This window comes from Betta splendens, chromosome 2, assembly GCF_900634795.4.
Source record: "Betta splendens chromosome 2, fBetSpl5.4, whole genome shotgun sequence".
NCBI lineage: Eukaryota > Metazoa > Chordata > Actinopteri > Anabantiformes > Osphronemidae > Betta > Betta splendens.
In genome coordinates this window covers 9288407-9308330 of record NC_040882.2, presented here as the reverse complement: position 1 = coordinate 9308330, position 19924 = coordinate 9288407, and the positions used below count along the sequence as shown (strand labels likewise).

Sequence of the window (19924 nt, the reverse complement as noted above, 5' to 3'; positions counted from 1 at the left end):
TTGAGCACCGAGCGACGGGGTCCCGACCGCTGAGCCAGAACAAACCGCCCGCATGGACCTGCCTATCTTCCCTCCCCGCTATCTGTGGGAATGATGGTTCTTGTCAGTGCACTGGTCTAGGACATCAAAGTGGGTTCTAATCCCTGGAGACATGCCTCCCAGTATTCCCTGTGCCCCTCGTGTCTTTTCTTTTTTTCCTGCTCTCTAAAAATAGCTTTGCACTGCCGACCTTTAAACTGAGCAAGACCTTGCTGAGAAACTGACCTGGTATCAGTTGATTCTGCATGTGCCAGTCTGTGTGACACTCTTGGATGTGCGCGTAATTGCAGCATGTCTCATTAAACACTCTTCCTTCTACTATTTCTGTAACCAGCGTAACACCAGTGATGTGTTTCACAGGTGTTCAGTGGGTGAAAGCGATCCAGCTGCCACCAGCAGCCACATCTGCACCTCGCCCAGAGCCTCAGGGCTCGTGGTCACAGAGGTGACCGTGAGCGGAGACGAGAGGAAATCTAGGAGATTTCAGTCTTTGATTTCACTTTTGGCAAGAAAGCACACAGAAATTGCATCCCAGCATATCCAGACTGTTCAATCAGGCCCTTCGTTCATTCATTTACAGCCGTGGTGTGAACAAATCCGTCCCTTTGATGGTGAGGAGGGTAATGAAAACAGGACGGCTTGTTGAATTTATCTAATCGCAGAAAAACAGAGTCACGAGGACGACGCGTGGCCCATTTCCACAGCAGCCGCCGTTGTTCGACTCTGACCTGCTGCAGCAGCAGCGCGACCAACTGTCGTATCCCATCATGCATTAGCCACACTGCAAACACATGCATGCGATCTGGAGGTGAGTGGGCTCCATCCACTTAACAATTCTTGAGGTGCAGTCATTGGAAAAACTAAGGTGACTAGAAAAATAGTCTCATTATGTGGTAACTTAACTAACACTAACACAGTTTGAAGTGTCACAGAGTGCAGCTCTGTGATAAACCACTTTCCAGAATATTTCCCAGTGAAGGTCACTGCTCTGTTGCCGCTGCTGCCGGAGGGATTCTCCTGCTTCCACTCAGGCACATCAGCGCCACCTGCTGGACGGACAAACACATGGGTGACCTGTTTGCACAACATCACCTGCACATGTACTACAAGTACCAGAACCACTTCATAGAAGTTAAGTATGAAAGTGATAGTTCAAAGAGGGATCATGTACGATGCTGCACTGTATTGAGTTAGACAGTGTACAGTAGGTGTACCTATTAAAGTGGCCTGTTGACGTGCTCCTAGTTACCTACAGTGACTGTTCATTCTAAGTGCTGTCTGTTGTTTCCTAGCTTTCGTGTCCCTGGAGCCGCTCCACCTGTCTGTAGCACCGGGTGACATTTCGCTAGCGCTGCCCTGACGGCTGCCCTTTCCCTGTCTGGGGCTTATCAACCCTTTGCATGCGCTCATATGGGCGTGACGCACACTTGCTGTTTAAATATTCCAGAGTAAAGTGCACGAGACAAATCATCTTCTGAACTCTCCAGGTGTAACACCTTCAGAAAGGTCAGGAAGGCGTTTGTGGGGGAGCGAGGCAGCAGTGGTGGGCAGGAAATGTAAAAATCTGTCTCAAACTCAGTCTTTGTTTGGGCACATTTACCTTCAAGAGAGGTTTTTCTGCAAAACTGTGTGTGCTGATGTGATGGTTATAGAATGTGCAAGGAGTTTGACAAGTCGCTGCATCGGATACGATACCTGAGCCACAATGCTGAATAAACCATGGAGCAACTTTGAAAAGAAGCCAAAGCTCAGGTGCCATACAGTAAATGGCACCGGTGAAGACACTCAGCTGCCTCCAGTTAACACCTCAGACGCTGAGGACGGTGGATGCGGGAACCACGCCAATGCTCATATCGTGCACTCGAACAGAGCGCGGAGCGAACAAACAGTCAAGCCGCTGTGATTTCAGTTACGGAGCGCGATGGTTTTGCACGGCGAGCCTTGCTTTTAAGCTGTTTATTCAGCTCAGACGGTCAAGCGGATTGATGGACACATTAAAGGACGAGCAAAGAATAGTTTATTAGCGCTCTTGTATTCATACGCATGCACAAGAGTTGCGCCGTCAGTCATGAGGCCTGATGGGAGAAGCTGTCTGCAGCCTGGAAATGCCACCGTCTCCATCACTGACAGACGGCAAAAGCAGAGAGGGAGCGCCAGATCGACAGACAGTGGGACGTGGGAGGAAACAGGGACGGATTTGTATGTTTGTGCTTGTATTGTTAATGTTTGATGGAAATGCTGCAGCGTTTTCTAATTTTAGATAAGGACAAACGTGTACTGTGCGATCCAGTGGAGCCTATGCATGGATTACATTATGAATTAATGAAGCTGAAACTACGTGCACACATGTTGGGGTCATTTCAGGAAACCAAGCGTTTTCTATTTGGACTGTGGCAACAAGCAAGAATTAATTTGGTTGCTAATTAGTTTACTCACAAATGTATTTAACCTGTTTTGTGCAGCCAACATCAATTATCATACAAATGAGAATAAAAATTTGTGGGGCTATAATGAAAATAAATTCAGGCATTAGTCTCCAGTGCAAACACTAACTGTATTGTCTCAGCGTTCAGACCCTGCAGGAGACACAGTCTGGCAGTGTTTCCGGTGACCCATCACTGTGACTTCTGACAGAATTATAAAAATAATTACGTGTGTAATTAATGTACACAGTTGTGTGTGGGTTACGTGCTAATTAGCATTTATTTGAAAGCTGTTGGGCCTAAATACAGCGCATAATGGTGTGGGTGTGGACCCTCACCTGCGAGGCTGTCAAGCATCTCATGAGCATATGCTTACTGTTCTGTGGGTTGCCATGTTTGATAAACACTCACTGTGCGTAGTGATGCTCAGCGGCAACACGCTTCAGTGTGCGACTCAAACTAGCTCTAGCTTCACACTTTAAATCAGCCTGCCCTGCTCTGCTCTGACCAGCCCCCCCTCACACTCCTGACAATAGGTAAGAAGCTGCTAAATGTTGTATATAGTATAGTATAGTATAGTATAGTATAGTATAGTATAGTATAGTATAGTATAGTATAGTATAGTGTAGTGTAGTGTAGTGTAGTGTAGTGTAGTGTAGTTGGTTATTAGCATAAGATTAGGTAGTATATTATTAGTAAAGTACTGATAAGTATAGTGTAGCATTAGTATTAGTATTAGTGCAGTATGTTGTTATTATTATAGTATCAATATAGTATTAGTGTAGTATGTTACTATCATAGTATCCGTATAGTGTTAGTGTAGTATGTTATTAGAAAAATACAAGTATAGTGTAATATAATACGTGTTAGTGTAGCATAGTACATGCATATTATTAGCACAGTATAGTATTAGAATAGTATACAGAAGCATGAATATGGCATAGTATTAGTACAGTATACTGTAGCATATTATTGCTATAGTATTGTACCAAACAGTATTGTATTTATTGTCTAGTATTGTAGAGTAGAAATACAGAAGTGTTTAGTATTTGATGGTTTGATACAGTTCTGCTCATATTCCCTGAAAATCTCAGTGCAGATTGTGACCGTAATTACATTAATGTCTTAAAATTAATAAGCGTGACTCAGTGGTGTGTGAATCCCACAGGTGGCTGCAGTGAGTGCTGCGGGACGAACCACACAAATGGAGGAAGTTTCATTTAAAAAGCATAAAATTAAAGGAGACGTGATGAGCGTTGGTGGGGCATCGTTACTCATCTCAACAGCTTAACTAAGAGCACGGAGCAAGTTAACAAATCTCATTTCATTTTGCCCACATTTTGGAGTAATTGCCGTAACAGCTGCTGGCACACACCTGGACGGCCGCACGCCGTAAACGCTAAAGCGGACGAGCGGCCGCGGCGTCCGCGGGTGAAGATCGCCGCGTCGAAGGCGTGTGACTCATCGGGCCGCGGCGCGTCCCCCACGAAGGCCGCGGAGCGCTCGCGAGACGCGTGCGAAGCTCGGGTCGTGGAAACAGGTCCTCACGTGCACGCGCTGAACGCTCGCACCGAGGTCTCCGCGCCCGCGCCGCCGCCGCCTAAAAGCACAGACACACTTTATTTTTCTTGGTCTTTGTGCTGCGGTCCAGCATTGATTGCCCCCCACCCCCACCCCCCTCTCTCTGCTCCAGTCCATTTTGTCCCATCTGTACCTGCGAAGAGGTAGATAGAAATAAAGCGGCCTATTCTCAGAAATCTCCAGAGGAAGTACTTTCTCTCTCTCTGAAACCGCAGAGCGGTGACTTCAAAGCCACTCTAAAAATGGAGGGGGGGGGGTGAAAAAGCACTCGATACGGCTCCTGCCCGGCATAGTGGGCTCATTTTGTGTTTGAATCAACATGCTGAGCTACCTGTTAGACCCATAAGGCTTCATCTTTGGACCCAGCTCTGCCCATTCTCCTGCCCTTTTTGCCTTTCAGCCTTTACAACCTGTATGAGTTGGAAAAGGCCTCAGAACCCTTTCCTCCTCCACTGTAGCTGGACTACTGGTTGCCTACTCCCACTTTGTCTGCCAGCGATTGGGCCAAGAATGAAACATACTGTATTCTCAGTGAGTCATCGGTGTGTAACAGTGAGGAGTATGAATATAAATACTCAATTAAACTTACATTTGAGGATTTGCAGCCGTACTGTGTATCCAGATGTTCCACATGTTGTAACTACAGGCGATACACTGTAGACTTTACAGACTCAAACGCTCTGATTGGAATTTATCTGAAAGTCGGCTCCACAATAGAAGATTAATATCCCAAATTATACTAGCATGCTGTCTGTGTGTGTGTATGTATGTGTTTGTGTGTGTGTGTGTGTGTGTGTGTGTGTGTGTGTGTCAGATGAGAGGCAGCCGGGGAAATCATATTCATATGAAATGCAATATTTATGAACGCTGGTATTGAAGGCATCTTTCCAGCTTCGATATTAAACCCGCTGAGATGGACTTCAAAGTCATAACAACCCACTCGTCCCCGGTCCGTCTGTCTAATAATGCGACCAGTGCGTTCTAGAGGAACCCACAGGTACCAGACGCCGGCGTGTCCGTGCTGAGGGCGAGGATCTCAATGGAGTTCAGAGCAGAAGCACTTGTTAAACGTGCCCATTACTATTACAGTCCAGGCGCACGTCTGGGACGGCGCGCGCTGGTTTTGTTACATCACTCAATACTCGCCTCATCTTCAAAGCCAACGCTGATCTGACTCTCCTCCCATGGTTCTAGTTCTGGGCGGTGCGCGCAGATTATGTGGTATTAAATTCTACCTTTGGTGGGAAAACTCCTTCATATGATGTCATTTGGAGATTTGCTTGACTTCGGGCGATGCTGTGGACATCACCTAACACATCACATTACAGTGTAATGCTTTGATCGGCACTGATGTTCAAGTAGTTCATTATAGTGTAAAACATAACTTTTTAACGTCATCATCTGACAATCGGACATTTCCACATGTACTGGGCATCATCAGCACGCGATCACAGTTGGAAAACCCGCCTCATGACCCAGTGCCCGGTCGGGGAGGGAGATAAAACTACATGTCTGGGACTGGACGGGTGAATACGACAGCACGCGTGGTGACATGAGCTGCATTATGATCTGAATGTGCACAAAACTCATTTAGTGCTGGACGAGTTGCGCGTTTCTCATTAATTCTGAGCATTTAGTGCAGCGGGAGCTACTGAATCTGAAGCGCACTCTGCTGCCGGTTTCATATGGAGTAATAATAATAAGGCGTTTTATATTGTAATTTTTATCTCTCTCTGTTCTGCCCATCTCTGCCTGCATTATGCAGACCAGTGCTCCTCATTTGCATGACAGTTGAGAACAATATTGCCAAAGCAGTGAGACAAAGGCGCTCCCTGTATCCGATTGTGTTCTCTTTCCCCTCTTCCAGCGCCTCCCAGATAATAAAACGCTTCACGGCCGGCGAACTGTGTCAGAAACAAAGCTCGGTCCGGAATGAAAGCAGCTGCAGACGCGATCACATTTACAGTCTTCATTATGAACCCATCACACGCCAATTATAAGTTAGACTAATCTGTTTTTCTCACACTGACACTGATTATAATCATTTACAGCACACTTGGGAGTTTTGTTCACTCCGTACACAAGTGAATAATTGGCATCCACCAGAACACAACTTCCAATATGAGCAAAAAGGAGGGAATTTAGCTTCAAAGCTACACAAAGTACCCATAAGTACATGTACACGCATGTTACTGTAGTTTTAAGAGGCTATAAAGTTACCTGTGATGTACTGTAACAGTGATTTAAGTTCTAGAAATGAAAAAATAATAATTTCAATATTAAATAGTAATATTATATAGTAAATATTATTAACCAGCTGTTATTAATATTATTAATCAATATCGTTTCCAGACTGGAGGAAAAAATATGCCTCCTCTTAATCAAACATCAGGCGCTTCCACTCTGTCCTTTCCAACTATAATGCTTACTTGGTTGCCATGGGAGCCAACAAGAATCGCTGGTGCAGGGCAGAAATGGACTCTGATTGGTTAATCAGTATTCAGGCTGCGAGTTTGCCTGGCTGGATGCTGCTCTGCCCTAGTCTGTGTGTGTGTGTGTGTGTGTGTGTGTCCATCAAACGTCTCTTATCACCTGTGAGGCAAATTATTCCTTTCTCTCCTCCAGCCATCGCATTTCAATTTCTTCATCAGCCTCCTCTCATTTCTCTGCCATTGTGAGGGAGAAGAGAGAGGGATGAGTGATGGACGACGGGACGGACGAGAGGTTCACGATGACAAACGGGTGAAAGAAGACTGGAAGCAGATGAGAGGGAGAGAGGACCAGCGGAAATAAAGGAGCAGAGGTTAAAGGGTAATGGCGAGAGGAGGAGAAAGATGAGGAAGAATGATTGACAGTGACAGTTTGATGTGTTTGACCTCTCTACTGTAACGGCAGCTGAGGCTCAACATGTCAATAGGGGACATTTAGGTCATATAAATCAGTTTTATGAGCCTAGTTTCCTTGGTGGCGACATTTAGTGTCACTCAATCTCAATATTGTTTCACAGTTTCTAATTATTTCTAATATTTTCCACATAAGGCAAATGATTATGACACACAGAAGCAGTAAGTATAAAGGGTGGTGGGTGATCTTAACCTTTAGGAGTGACTGACAGCAGCCTGTTGCCATGGGAATCTAATAAAAACTGCAGACTACCTTACACGATGCCGACGTTCATTCAAAACCGCACGCAGCTGATTCCACGTGTTGATTTCCATTTCCCTGCATTAGTTTCAGTTAAATCGTCAAATGCTGCTCTGAGGAAAAAAAGCCACGCGACGCGAGCTCCGCGGCGCACGTGCGCGCGCATGATATCGCAGAGCTTCGGCTCCGCGCGCACGCAGGCGTGTCCGTTCGCGGCAGATAAGAGAGCAGACGCTCCCAACCCGACGCCGCTTTAATGAAATTAATCAAAAAAGGACGGGGAATCGAAACACGCACGTGCTCGTGTGATAACAAAATGTCATTTTGCTCTCCGGCATTAATTGGCTGCTTTTTAATACAAGATTACTCTTCAGTCATTCTGTTTGGTGCATAATGGAGTTTTCATTTAGGCGGTGGTCAGTGAGTCATGAGTCATGAGTCATGAGGTCATGAGTTCAGAGTTAGCAGAAACACACCATTTCAATAATTTAGCTAATTTATCATTATCATAGTCAAAAGTACATTGAATAGGTTACACCAAATTATATATAACAGTATATACTAATACATGGCTAATATTAAATTGGTAATATTTTTCGAGCCTAAACATTACAGCCGGCGTGGACTCAGGTTCATGCAGCGCGACGCTCAGCAAGCTGTGACGCACTGTGTTCTGACACCTATCGATCGGCCTCCAGCGAGCGTCAGGGACACGCGGGTGCCCGTGACCCCGGTGCCCCTCCGCCGGCTGTCCTCCCGTGGACCTCTCTGCCTCCAGCTCATGCTGGGAGCACCCAGTCGCTCACACCCTTACACCTGAGCCTGCACACGCCTTCCACAGCATCGGCGTCAGGAACTGACTGTTCTCCTGCTGCTTGGACCCAGCGCGGCCGTGTTCATGGAGGATTCGCAGGTGTTGTAGTTGTAAAATGTGTAACACAGATGTCGACCTACCTTCAAAGTTGCCAAACAGTCCAGCGATGCAACGACAATATAATAGCCGCATTCAGCTGCGACTCACACTTCAGCCACAGCTATAATGGATTAGAGCATGTGAGGAGGACGCACGAGTATAATGTGAGTGTTTACGCAGTGAATTTGGCCTGAGAGCCGGATGATGATGTATATTGACTTCACGATGAGGTCCACACGTACTGTACAGCATGGAAACTGTATCAAACACATGCAAATGTGTGAGCTGCAAATGAGCACCTGCAGCTATTCTTAACAGCACTTGGCTCATATTGAAACGGTCTAATTGCATTTGTCTGCAGAACGATGAATCACACGGGCGCCGCACAAAGACAAAGCGCGGCGGCGAAAAGAGCCCAAATCTCTGCAAATGACCAAAAGTGACAGGGGAGATGAGAGAGGTTTACAAAAATGACCCATAATAATAGAACAGAAAGAAACTGTGGCTGGATGAATGATGATTTCACTGCACAGAATTCAACTTTCAGCTCTTCCTGCTAATTAAACGCAGCGTTGCCCTTCAAAATACATCTAATTTACAACAAATTTACATATGGAAATTTTTAATTACAGCCACCTAACAACAGTATTTGCTGGTTGATCTGTCATGGACAGGAGGCCAGATGATGCAGCGCGTGTGTGGGAGACGTGTGCTTCTCTACCCGTCAGTCTTCGTCCTTATAGTGGAGCTGCTTCCACCCTCGTCTGCCTGTGTTTGTCTATGAGGCTGAAGAAGCAGCCGGGCGAAGTCCCAAGCGGCCTGTCCTTCACTGTGTCAATTAGCTCTGTGTCATTATTATTATTACTATCATGCAATAATTAGCTGGTATAAAGGAGTGTTTTTGTGCAATCCCACTGTGTGAAATACATCAACACTACATCAAGCGGTGTTTCTGATGTGATTCGGTGTGAACGGAATAAAGAGAACTGTGCTACTTCCCCCGAAATGCTGCTGTCAGACATGAAGAGAGAGGGAAGAAATGAGACGCAGTGCAAAAAAGCACAGTTTCATCCTGGACTCTGTGTTCCTTGTTTTCAGTCCACACCAGTCTTTCAGGCTTTTGCATCACAATTTCAGTTCAGGCGTTGTGTGTAAAGCGTAAAACTCCGCAGCAATTAAACGGTGAGTGTTTCATGTTTGTTTTCTCTCTACAAAAATTCCACATAAAAGTAATCAGATAGTGGCACTTTGTGTTTTAGGACCCACAACTATGATCTGCCTTTACTCCAGGCCATCGGCTGTGGGGCCAGTGAAGACACACATTCAACAGATCCTGAAAAACCCATTCAGAGAGTCCAGTCACACTTTCTTTCTATAAATCTTTTATTCAAGATCATCGTTTTCTGTGTGTACAGTATACAATGGGTTGGACACAAACTGTACAGTGCAGACAAACTCTGTTTGCATAATATGTATGTAAAGGTAACTGTACATTTACCGACAGACAGGGATGTCCTTTAAAATAGGCACCAGCCCCGCGTTGCCCCTGGCTCGCAGCTAGCACGGCTTGCGCCGGTGAGACTCCACAGCAGCTCATTCACTGCAACCCTGCTCACAAACTTGGGTCTGACTATGTATTTATAGGTGCTGTCGTTTCCAGACAACAACTAGCTCATCGAGATCTGTAGGAGGCAGGAAAACGCACCTCGACGTGCAAACGTAACAAGAAGCGATTTAGCCAGAGCAAAAGAAAATCGTTCAAGTGAAGGGAAATAATGACAAATAAAAGCTGGTTTCAGCTTCATCTCCCTCGTTGCACCTGCACGAAAGGTGTCACTTGAGAAGAAGAATCCTTACATTCACGATTAACCTCACTCCTGGGTTTTTTTTCAAGGACTACGCTGTTAGTGGCGGCACATAGAGACGGAGCCTTTCACCGGCTTGACGTTCTGCTGCAGCAGGGAAACAAACGTGCACGGGTTCAGCGCAGGCGCTGAGCAGACGCCTGACGGCCGCCGCGGCGTCTCCGCCGGTGCGAACCAGAGGCAGACGCGAGCCGGAGGCAGAGGTTTACTGGTGGTACATACGCTGTAAATGTTCCACTTGTTTTTGACACGTTTCCTACATCACCACATGCATTAATCCACCCCCCCTCCTTCCATCGTCTGTCCTCTTTTAAAATCCATGCAACAAGTGGGGAAACAGTCCAAACAGAGACAGGAGGTGGAGCTGCGAGGAGAAAAGGAGGCTGGGAATTCGTTCTCCAGTTGCGTGACAGCGAAATGAGCAGCGGGCGGAAGCTAGCGTAGTTAGAGTGAACAGAAGATTGGGGATCAAAGGATAATTGAAAAGGAAAATAGGATGAAGCGCGCGCGTGTGTGTGTGTGTGTGTGTGTGTGTGTGTGTGTGTGTGTGTGTGTGTGTGTGTGCCCGGAGGGGGGGGGGTTTCTGAGAGAGGAACAGCTGGGAGGAGAGCGCCTTTACTACGTTACAGACTCGGATGTAATAAGGCTTTTGTAAAAGGAGTAAAGTGGAGCGGGTGGAAAGAAACAGCGAAAGAAAAACCTGAGGGAGACAAGCTACGTCATGAGCCCCACGCCAACCGCCGCGCGTCCAAGGGGCCCCCGCTGCAGACGCCGGGTCACCGCGGCCCGCGGGTCCGTTTTGTGCTCCTGCAGGACAGAGCGAGGCGGCTACGTGCGCCCGGCGCCGGAGCAGGCGCTGGAAACAAAGAGCGACCTGGCGGCGTCTTATTAAATCAGCCGCCCTCCTCCCACCGCCCCGTAATTGCGGCCTCGGTACCTGGCGAACCAGCAGCTCTCGGGACACGCTGACAGTAATTGTGCGTGCGTGGTTTGAAGCCGGCGCCTGGAAACGCCGTCGCAGCGGCGTCTTTGGTCGGTAGCCAGGAAACCAGGCCCCCCCCCCCCGGCATCAACCATCGTTAATTCTGGAGCACGTGTCGCAGATCTTCTACAGGACGTGAGCCCTCCAGCTAACAGACCGCTCGCTTTCGTTCGCTAGGATGATTTTATTCCTCCTCCGGCAGCGAGCGCGGGACAAATTAGCTGCTCGGTAATCACTCAGCGAGTAGCGCTAGCTGTCCCGGAGTCTTGTCCGCGATGCTATCGCCTAATGGTTGCTCAGGCGAGCACAGAAGCGTCGGGCCGCATCCCGTCATTAAAATGGCTTTTTAGAAACTTCCTGCATGGAGACGGAAATTATAACACTGAAAAAAAAAGAAAAAGCCGCTAAAGGACGTTTACAGACCTGATTGTCAGGGAGTTTTTCTTTTTTTTTTCTTCCACTTTTTGCTAGTAACCGCTAGTGCGACACGACGACAAGTCAATAAACGTTACATCCACATTTCTTCGACGCGAGACGAGCACAACACGGGTCAAACGATGCCTCAGTCGTCAGCGTCAGGGGACGGAGCTGAAGTCGAGTCATCGCGACTTTGAGAATTTGGAAACCGTGGGTGAACCCAGCCGAGGCGGAGCATTCTGAGCATCTCCGGCGTGGATGGGGGCTGAGAGGCACTCACATAGAAGAATCTACAGTACTACCCGGCACAAATAACACATTCTGACGATCCCACACACGTACTACTACTCCGCAGGTGACACAGAGACTTTAAATGCACCACGAATCTGTGATCCTCGTCACATGTTCGCATTCAGATTATACTTTGTCACATGGAAACCCTTCCTTTGTAATGGGTAGCCTCCAACGCTGGGCACATCAGACGGGATGATGAGTTCACATAATGCGAGCACGAAAGACAAGTAACAGCTAATGAGATCAGAGGAGGAGAGAAAAATGTGGCGCGCGTGTGGAAAAACTCTGAGATATGCCAATTAGAAACACTGCGAGCTGTCTAGTGCCGTATTTTCACAGTCTCTTCAGCTGCAGAGTGTGTCCTCTGAACAACACAGCGGGACGACATTACAACGTTTCACTTGTGTGCAGCAGTGCAGTGTGTTTCACCTGCCACGCACACGCACACACGCACGCGCACGCACACACGCACGCACGCACGCACGCACACGCACGCACGCACGCACACACACACACACACACACACACACACACACACACACACACACACACACACACACACACACACAAACTGTTGCTGGGGCCGGGGATGCAGCTAATTTGTGCTAGTGCTCGTTTGATGTCGGAACAAGCGTGAGCATTAATCACAGGGGCTTGAGTTTTGCTGGGTGGCTGCTTTGGCGTGTTGTTTCTTTGTAGTTCGGATGGTGTCACTGAAGGTCAATCATCTCTAGAGATGAAGATCCGATTAAAATGCAAAGTGGTTATTTCGCACGGAAACGGGGAGTCAAAGCAAGAGAGACGCACGGTTTGTGTTATTCGGCCCTGAATGAATTCATTTGCGAGTGTCTGATTCATTGTCGCTGACACAAATGGGAAGTCTGGGATCACAGTATCAATGTCTCCTCAGTTCTACGAGCGACTACTGCTGTAACTTTTTGAGGAGTTAATTGCTCGCTGCAGTCTCGCTGTCAAAGAAAGACAAGTAAACAGAAAGCCTCGGTATAGAACATGATTCATGTCCAGAACAGATTGGTGCCATGTTGACTGTCACAGTGAGAGGGTGAGGCATGGGAATCTATTTGGTTTATTTCCATTTAATTTTCTGCCTTGTAGTTCTCCGCGTTTTACACAAACCCTTGTTTCAGCGGTTTGATTCCACGACAGCTTTATGGAACACCAACATTCGTTTTATTCACTTTGTGCTATTTGTTTTTCAGTGGGTCCATTATTTTCTATTAAAAAGGCTCCATTTCTAACACTTTGAAATGATTTTGTAGGCCATTGTGCGGGGTAATTTAAAGCCACTATGTGGAATTGTAATTTTCCTGGAGTACTTCAAAACAGGAATGAGTCTGCAGCCACCTCTTGTACAATATACCTTCTCTCTTTGTATGAAAATAAGATATGCTTTATAAACAGTATGTAGCAAACAAATGTAACAAAATAAGAATATAGGGGATGTCAAACAATCAGAATCAAGGACGGTAAGAGCCCTTTGCTCCACTGCTATATTACACTACCTCAGATGCAGGTTATAATGTATATAAACAATTTAAAGTTAGATTTAAATCAGAGGTTTTTTGTCTTATGTCAGATGTCCTTAATTCTTGCTCCACTATCATTCACTATAGTATAAAAATAAGTTTACATTGATGCAACAGAATCAGTCTAGTATGATAATAATAAAAACACTGTTCTTCATGTAGTTTGTACTTACTGAGTGCATTTTGCTGATAACACTATTTCTGAATAAAGACATGCTCTTATATAGTATTAAAATGGTACTTTCAATACGTCTGGATACCTACGTTCCTACCAGCCAAGGACCTTTATTTTGAAAGTACCACTGGGGAGAGAAATTCTGCACATAGTGGCTTTAACGCGGTCGACCCTGTTCGCGGTTACTGTCACTCCTTCGCTGCTTTTCAAGTACTTGGGACCCCCGCCTCCGTTCTTTGAACGCGACCAGTACCCCACCATATCTGCTACTCCGTGTAAACACTGACTGCTACCAGGCGGCCTCCTGCCCTCCCCACGTTGCTACAAACGAGGAACTGGTGGAAAGTGGCTGCGGTTCCGGGGACAGAGCCAAGCCCTCTGCTCCACCGACTCCCCGCGTCCTCTCCTGAGCTACTCTTGCACCGCCGATGTGGAGGTCGTAGCAGTCGAAGGGGGACGGGCGGGGAAAAGTAAATAAATAAATCGGAAATTTGCTTCATGTCTGTACAACAACATAGCTGGATAATCACTAGTGCTTTTTGTGTGCAGGTTAGTAAAGGAATACTGAAAAGACAAACATGCTTTAAGCTGTGTGGCCTTAAATACGAACTCTCTCTTTATAACAGAGTATATGACCAGAATCAGACAGGTCGGCGGGTTCGTGCCATGTTTGTAGTGCACAGTGGGATCTTCAAGTACATATGATTGTAAGCTTAGTACACTTAGTCCTGTACCTGTGCCAAATCTTAATTGATGGATGACTAAGCAACCTCTGAATCATCACTGTTTGCTGCTGCGTTCGTGTTTGCCGATGTTTTTAATTTGTTCTTCATTTACTCTAGGATCGAATCCAAAGGGTCGATTTTTTCCTTTTTTTTTGTGGGAATAGTGAGTGTGTGTCTGAAGCCCCCAGAGAGCGAGCGTGCCTGGCAACAGGAAACAGTACTATCGGGGAGGGAGTCGTTCTTACAGATTGTCACAGAAAAAGTACCAGTGAACACGACATTTTTTTTTTCAGTTTGTGGTTTGTTGGAATAGCTTAAGCCGTTGTTTTGTCTCCCATGTGCCACGGCCCCGGTCCCCAAGTGTCTGGCCGGCTGGCACCGGCCCGTCTCCTCCCTCCGCCTCCCACAGCAGTGCTCGGGCCCTCAACACCCGTCGTGTCCGGCGAGAGCAGCGTGGAGGCGTGCGGCCCCACTGCTGACCAGTCAGAACTCAGCTGTTCTTTGGTTGTTACCTGTTTCCGTGGAGTTGTGTGTGTTGAGAGCGCAGCAGTGGGGCGGGTCTCTAGCGTTGTCCGGCCTCCGGTGGGCCGGGGGGGTGGGTGGGGGTGGCGGGGTCAGAAGCGGGGGCCACGTTACGTCTCCTCCTTGTCGGGTTTGCTGACGGGCTTGCCGCCGTTCATGACCACGGGTTCGCTGGTTGTGCTTTTGGAAGGCGGGCCCCCGGCGAGCTTAGGCACCGCCTCCCCTACATCGTGCAACGAAGGCTCTCGGTACATTGCAACTAATGGGGGTGGAAAACGTGCTTCGTTAAACGACAACCACAGAAGAAGAACGAAGAAACCAAGCCAAATTGAAAATATCATCCACGCGTGTGTGGGTGTGAGGTGTGTTACCTTCTATAGGCTTAGGCAGGAAGTGAGCAGCTGGTTTGGTCTTTTTGACTCTGTTGCCCTTCATCACCTGTCCCTCTTTATTGAGGCCCAGGAACCAGGCCCGGCCCGACTCCTTCTGTCTGTACAGCATAGAGCTGTAGATCACGTAGTAGTTCTCGAACACCGACTCCTTAAACTTACACTCTGCTGTAAACAGTTCCTGAGGAGACACAGACACGGTGCGGACGTTTTATTATCACACGTTAAATTTTTTTCACTTTCTCCAGTTTTACTAATCTATAAATTAAATGAAAACAGAATGGGAACAATGCGTTGCTTTAATTAGTGTCTTTTTCCCGCAGCGCCCACTCTGCTCACACACAAACAGGAAATACTCTGTCACTGTCTGAGCCACATCAACTCCGCCGTTATGTCAAAACTGCCTTTCCATTGGAGGCTGAGCCTCCAGCGGAGCATATTTCACCATAGAAACAAGGTGTTATGCTTGGCGGTAGAGAAATTGTCTCTGCCTGTCCCTCTTAGACTATTGAGTCACAGCGAGAAGAAAAGGAAACCTGACATCCAACATTCTTGTTCTGAGAAGGTCAGATTCCAGTCAGTCTGAGGGGTAAGACCTAACATTTCTGATTATATATCATATAGATTATTCCTCTCCAACAAAAGTCGCCTGTATGGTACAGCATCTGTAAAAGCTAAGACTAGTAAAAAGTAACTCTGAAAAGAAGCTTTCCACAGATTTCGAACGCTGTGGAATGAAGCTTATTAGACTTAGAAAGATGGTTTTAAAATGATTATAATGATCAACTCATCCGGTTTAACCCAAAATTTAGCAAATATCACTGAGTAAACAAGGCTAATTATATAATTGAGCTAATTCATATTGAAGTGCCTTCCCTAACTAATGTGGAAGAAACATTAACACCATCAATCCTTCATCCTTTTTTATGTGATGTGAAGTTCATTGTTAATAACATTTTCCCAAGACTGAAGGTATCGTTCCAAATAATATACAGTAACAATAAAATTCACAATAATTTAAGGATGTGTTCACTGAAAAATGAATTGATCTTAGCTCACTTCTTCTACTTTCACATTCTGTACACGTCACATGACATGCCTTCGTTGCATTTGTTCCACTAGGTTGGTCCTGCTCGTTGCCTCTTCAGCTGCTACTGTAACCTGGCTCAGCAGCTGCTCTCTAACTTCATTTGCCATTCGGCACATGGCAGATTTGAACTATTTTTACCTGAGACCAAAGCAACGAGCTGAAAGATGCTAAACGGTGTCATTAGGAAGCGGGGAACCGCTGAATTGTTGATTGCCCACTTTGAGGTTGGGAATATAAAAAAATGTAGCTTGGTGCCAATTTAACTGAAGCCATTTTACTTGGGATATTTTCTAGTCCTATTTGCGAGAAGAGGTTTATCCTGTCTTGGGGCAACACTTGTCAGGAAGGAAGTGGTTGAGAATACAATAACGTACACATTTCCTTGTTCATACTGATGATTCAATGAGAAGCTGCGCGCCGCACACAGTGAGGGAGGCTCCTGCCAAACCACACAATCACCCTTGAGGTCCCCAGGCCCCAGATTGGGAAGTGTTTGTCTAGACCGTCTCTTATTGGTTGTTGTGGGCCTCTTGCCAGAGCCACATTGTCATTCAGCTCAGGTCTGTCGGTCCGAGTCTCATAGCAACATGAGGAAGAGAGGCGACACTGTAGCCGTGGCAACCAACCAGCGCCGAGAGGGAGGGGTCAGTGGGTGGGTGGGCGTGTGTGTGTGTGTGCGTGTGTGTGTGAGAGAGAGAGAGAGAGAGAGAGAGAGAGAGAGAAAGAGAGAAATTGGGGGGGGGGTGACGGGCTCCAGGAGTGACAGGGAGACGAATACACACACTTGCATTGTTATTCGAGCATTTACCCTGCTAGCGCATGTCGCTCCACCTTATACACCGGCGTTAACGCAGGAAGACATTTATTAAAGGCCGGGCCGGGCGGTGCCAATACGCAGCTGCAGGGCTCCGACGCGCAGACACACACACTTGTGGCTCTGGGGGATGAATGGGGGGAGGCGCAGCGGGGCCGGCTGGGATATGAAATGTGACTAAATGATTGGCTGGCAACACAACAAGACAGGTGATAATGAATGAACGCTCTATTTATTGACAATGTCACTGACACACACACTAATCAAATCTTCCCCTTTGATGGCTGCTGTGTTTGATTTATAATACCACAGCGGTCGTCTGCTGCAGAGGCGCACATTTTCATCCCTGGATTAAATTAAGCGACTAATATATATTTAGTCTTGACCTCCACCCAGCTTCATTATTCATTTCTTAAGGAAGATGATGCCTCCTGGTGTGCGGAGAGCGCTGCCAGACGCTTATTAGTGTTGGCCTGGTCGGGTCATACATCATTTAATGGCGCTTTTAAAATAAAAACGACATGTCTGAAGTTCCGTGTCGGGCGGCAACACTTCTCGCCGTCCGAATTCAGAGGGAAGAAGTGAAGTGTACAGTATGTGGAGCTCGAGATGAAAACCCCGCAGCCTCAAAGGTGAGTCATTTTCACAGCGCCGCCCGGCTCAATGTGCTCCTGTCGTCATTTCTAAAGAGCCACGTTCACAAGCTGCCCACAGAAAGGAGACAGGAGAGGAAGGATGAATGGGAGGAGCGCAGGGTGATGCGGAGGGGCTGGAAATTGGGACATGAAGGAAGAGGAGAGCAAATAAATCACCCAGTGAGGAGGACGACGCCTTCTGATTGGAAAACAGCGGGGGATTCTCTTTCTCTCCGCTTCCCCCTCTCTCTCCATTCTCTTATCTGCGCGTTTCTTCCATCGCTCTCCCTTTTTCCCCCCCTCCCTCACTCAAATTTCCGTGCGCTTTGCGGAGATTTAGCGGACGGGAGCACGCGGCGGCGGCGGCGGCTCACGGGTTGTTGTGGTTGGAGCGGCACGCGCACGCGAGCTGGCGCGAATCTGGAGACGGCCGGGATCACGCGGAGGAGAGCCCATTAACGCGTTCGACACGCTGCTCGGGCAGCACTTTGCTCCTCTTCCAAAGGAGATCGAGAAAATAATAGGGATTCAAATACAAAGTGGGAAAAGCGAGCTCTAATAACAGTCGGTGGTACCGCAGCTTAACCGGAGGCCACTGGGACCTCTCCTAATAGAGGCACATTCAGAACAAATAAAAAAACAACCTCAATCATTTCTGGTGGGTTTTTTTCTATCATCTTGAATAATTGACCGCTAATGACTCATTCAAGAACCAGTCTTGTTGTAGGAACGAGCTCAGCTTAATGAGTGGCATGAACACACGCTGGGTCCAGTTCAGGCAGGTGGCTCCGCTCGACCCTTGACTCCACAGCCTGGCTGAATAAACTGCTATAACACAACAGGTTAATAGTTACAACCTATGGACACACAACTAGGGGGCCTTCAAAAGGTCTGACTCCACTATAGGGTAAAACCAGGAAGTGTCCCTTTTTTCTGGACAAACGAGGAGGAGAGTGAACACACGAGTCCTTGTCGGCTTAACGTCTACACACAGTAGATTGTTATGAGCTGTTCAGCTCCAAATGGCCATTTGTTTTTTGTGCTAAAAACCAATTCAAATGATGGCGCAACTGCAAAACTGGTAAATCTAAATGTGAAGGCAAGTGTTGCAGAGTGACCTTTTCCACTGAGCCAGTCCCGCAGTAAACAGCTCATGATTCTATCACTTCATAGGCATTTAGATTTACCAGTAATTTGAATGTTCCTTGTTATTAGTCACACGCTTTTAAAAATGCATTTTTCACTCTAACTTCGTGATATTTCAACTTTTCATTACTTCTCCAATCATTTCCCTTCCGCTGTTTCTGCAGTAGACTAATCAAGGCAGTCCATATGTTGCCTCCCGCGCCTCCTGGGGCCACAGGCCACCACTGCACAAAGTTTCCCGGAGCTCTGAGCTCGTACCATATGGTCAAGGTGCTCGTCTTGCAGCCATAGGGACGCTGATCCCGACTGTCCTGAAGCTTTGGGTCAGTGTCTTGTTACAGGATGAAGCTGGTTCTAAAGTGCCATTGACTGTGACATGAATTTGCGATATAGGGTTAAAACATCCCTTTACAAGATCAATTTGACTTTGCAACGCAGGCAGCCGAGGCCAAAACATCACTCCACCTTCTCATGAATGTTCCCCTCTGTGATCCAAACACTTCAAAGTGAGATTAATCTGTCCATTAACTCTGTAATCCAAACTTCCCTCCGTCCAGTGTCTGTGACTCTTGTCCATCTTAATCCTTTATAGCTCCTTGAAGATGTCCTTCGAGGACCTGGGAGGCGTCCTAAACTGGGCACTCTGGTGTAAATGTCCTCCTGCTCCGTCAGTAGAACAGACAGTGGTGGACCATTAAGCCTACAGCTGAAATAAGGCCTCTTCAATCAGAACAAACATATTTCAAGATGGATTTATAATGATAAACTTGCATTACTAACTCAATGTGCTTATATTCCATTAAAAACAACTGTCTCCAGCTAACCTGACAAACACCAGTCCTTTTGTAAGTCCTGCCAATTCATTGTGTTTCCTCAAAGGCAAATGATAATATTATATAATATTTTGGCTCCAGCCCGAGGCTTCTGTGCCCCGATGACCTCCAGTGGAGTGAATCCTGACGCGATGCCTAAATCACCTCAACTGACACAGACGCTTTACCTGAGCTCCCTCTGGATGTCTGAGCTCTGTACCCTCTGTCTAAAGCTGAGCTCAGCCGCTCCACGGAAGAAACTTATATGTGCAGTCTTGTTTTTCCACTCAGTGCCCCCCCCCCCACACACACAATATTACATCACTTTTTGCTTAGAATCACAAATTTCAATCTGCAGTAACTCTATGAAGTGATAATACAGAATTAATTCATATTAGCTTCTTAGTTTTT

General features: G+C 46.9%; 1 protein-coding gene across 3 annotated transcripts in view; it reads right to left on the bottom strand.

Moving 5' to 3' along the window:
- Positions 1 to 9465: 9465 nt before the first annotated feature.
- LOC114842007 (fibroblast growth factor 14-like) overlaps positions 9466 to 19924 on the bottom strand; it is a 47690-nt gene continuing 37231 nt past the window's right edge. For all 3 annotated transcript variants that reach the window (XM_041067711.2, XM_029127413.3, XM_029127421.3), the window contains 2 exons: positions 14999 to 15197; positions 9466 to 14886 (listed from right to left, as the gene is read on the bottom strand). In XM_041067711.2, the coding sequence (XP_040923645.1) occupies positions 14738 to 14886; positions 14999 to 15197 (348 nt within the window). In that variant the 3' untranslated portion in view covers positions 9466 to 14737. The remainder of the gene's footprint in view (positions 14887 to 14998; positions 15198 to 19924) is intronic.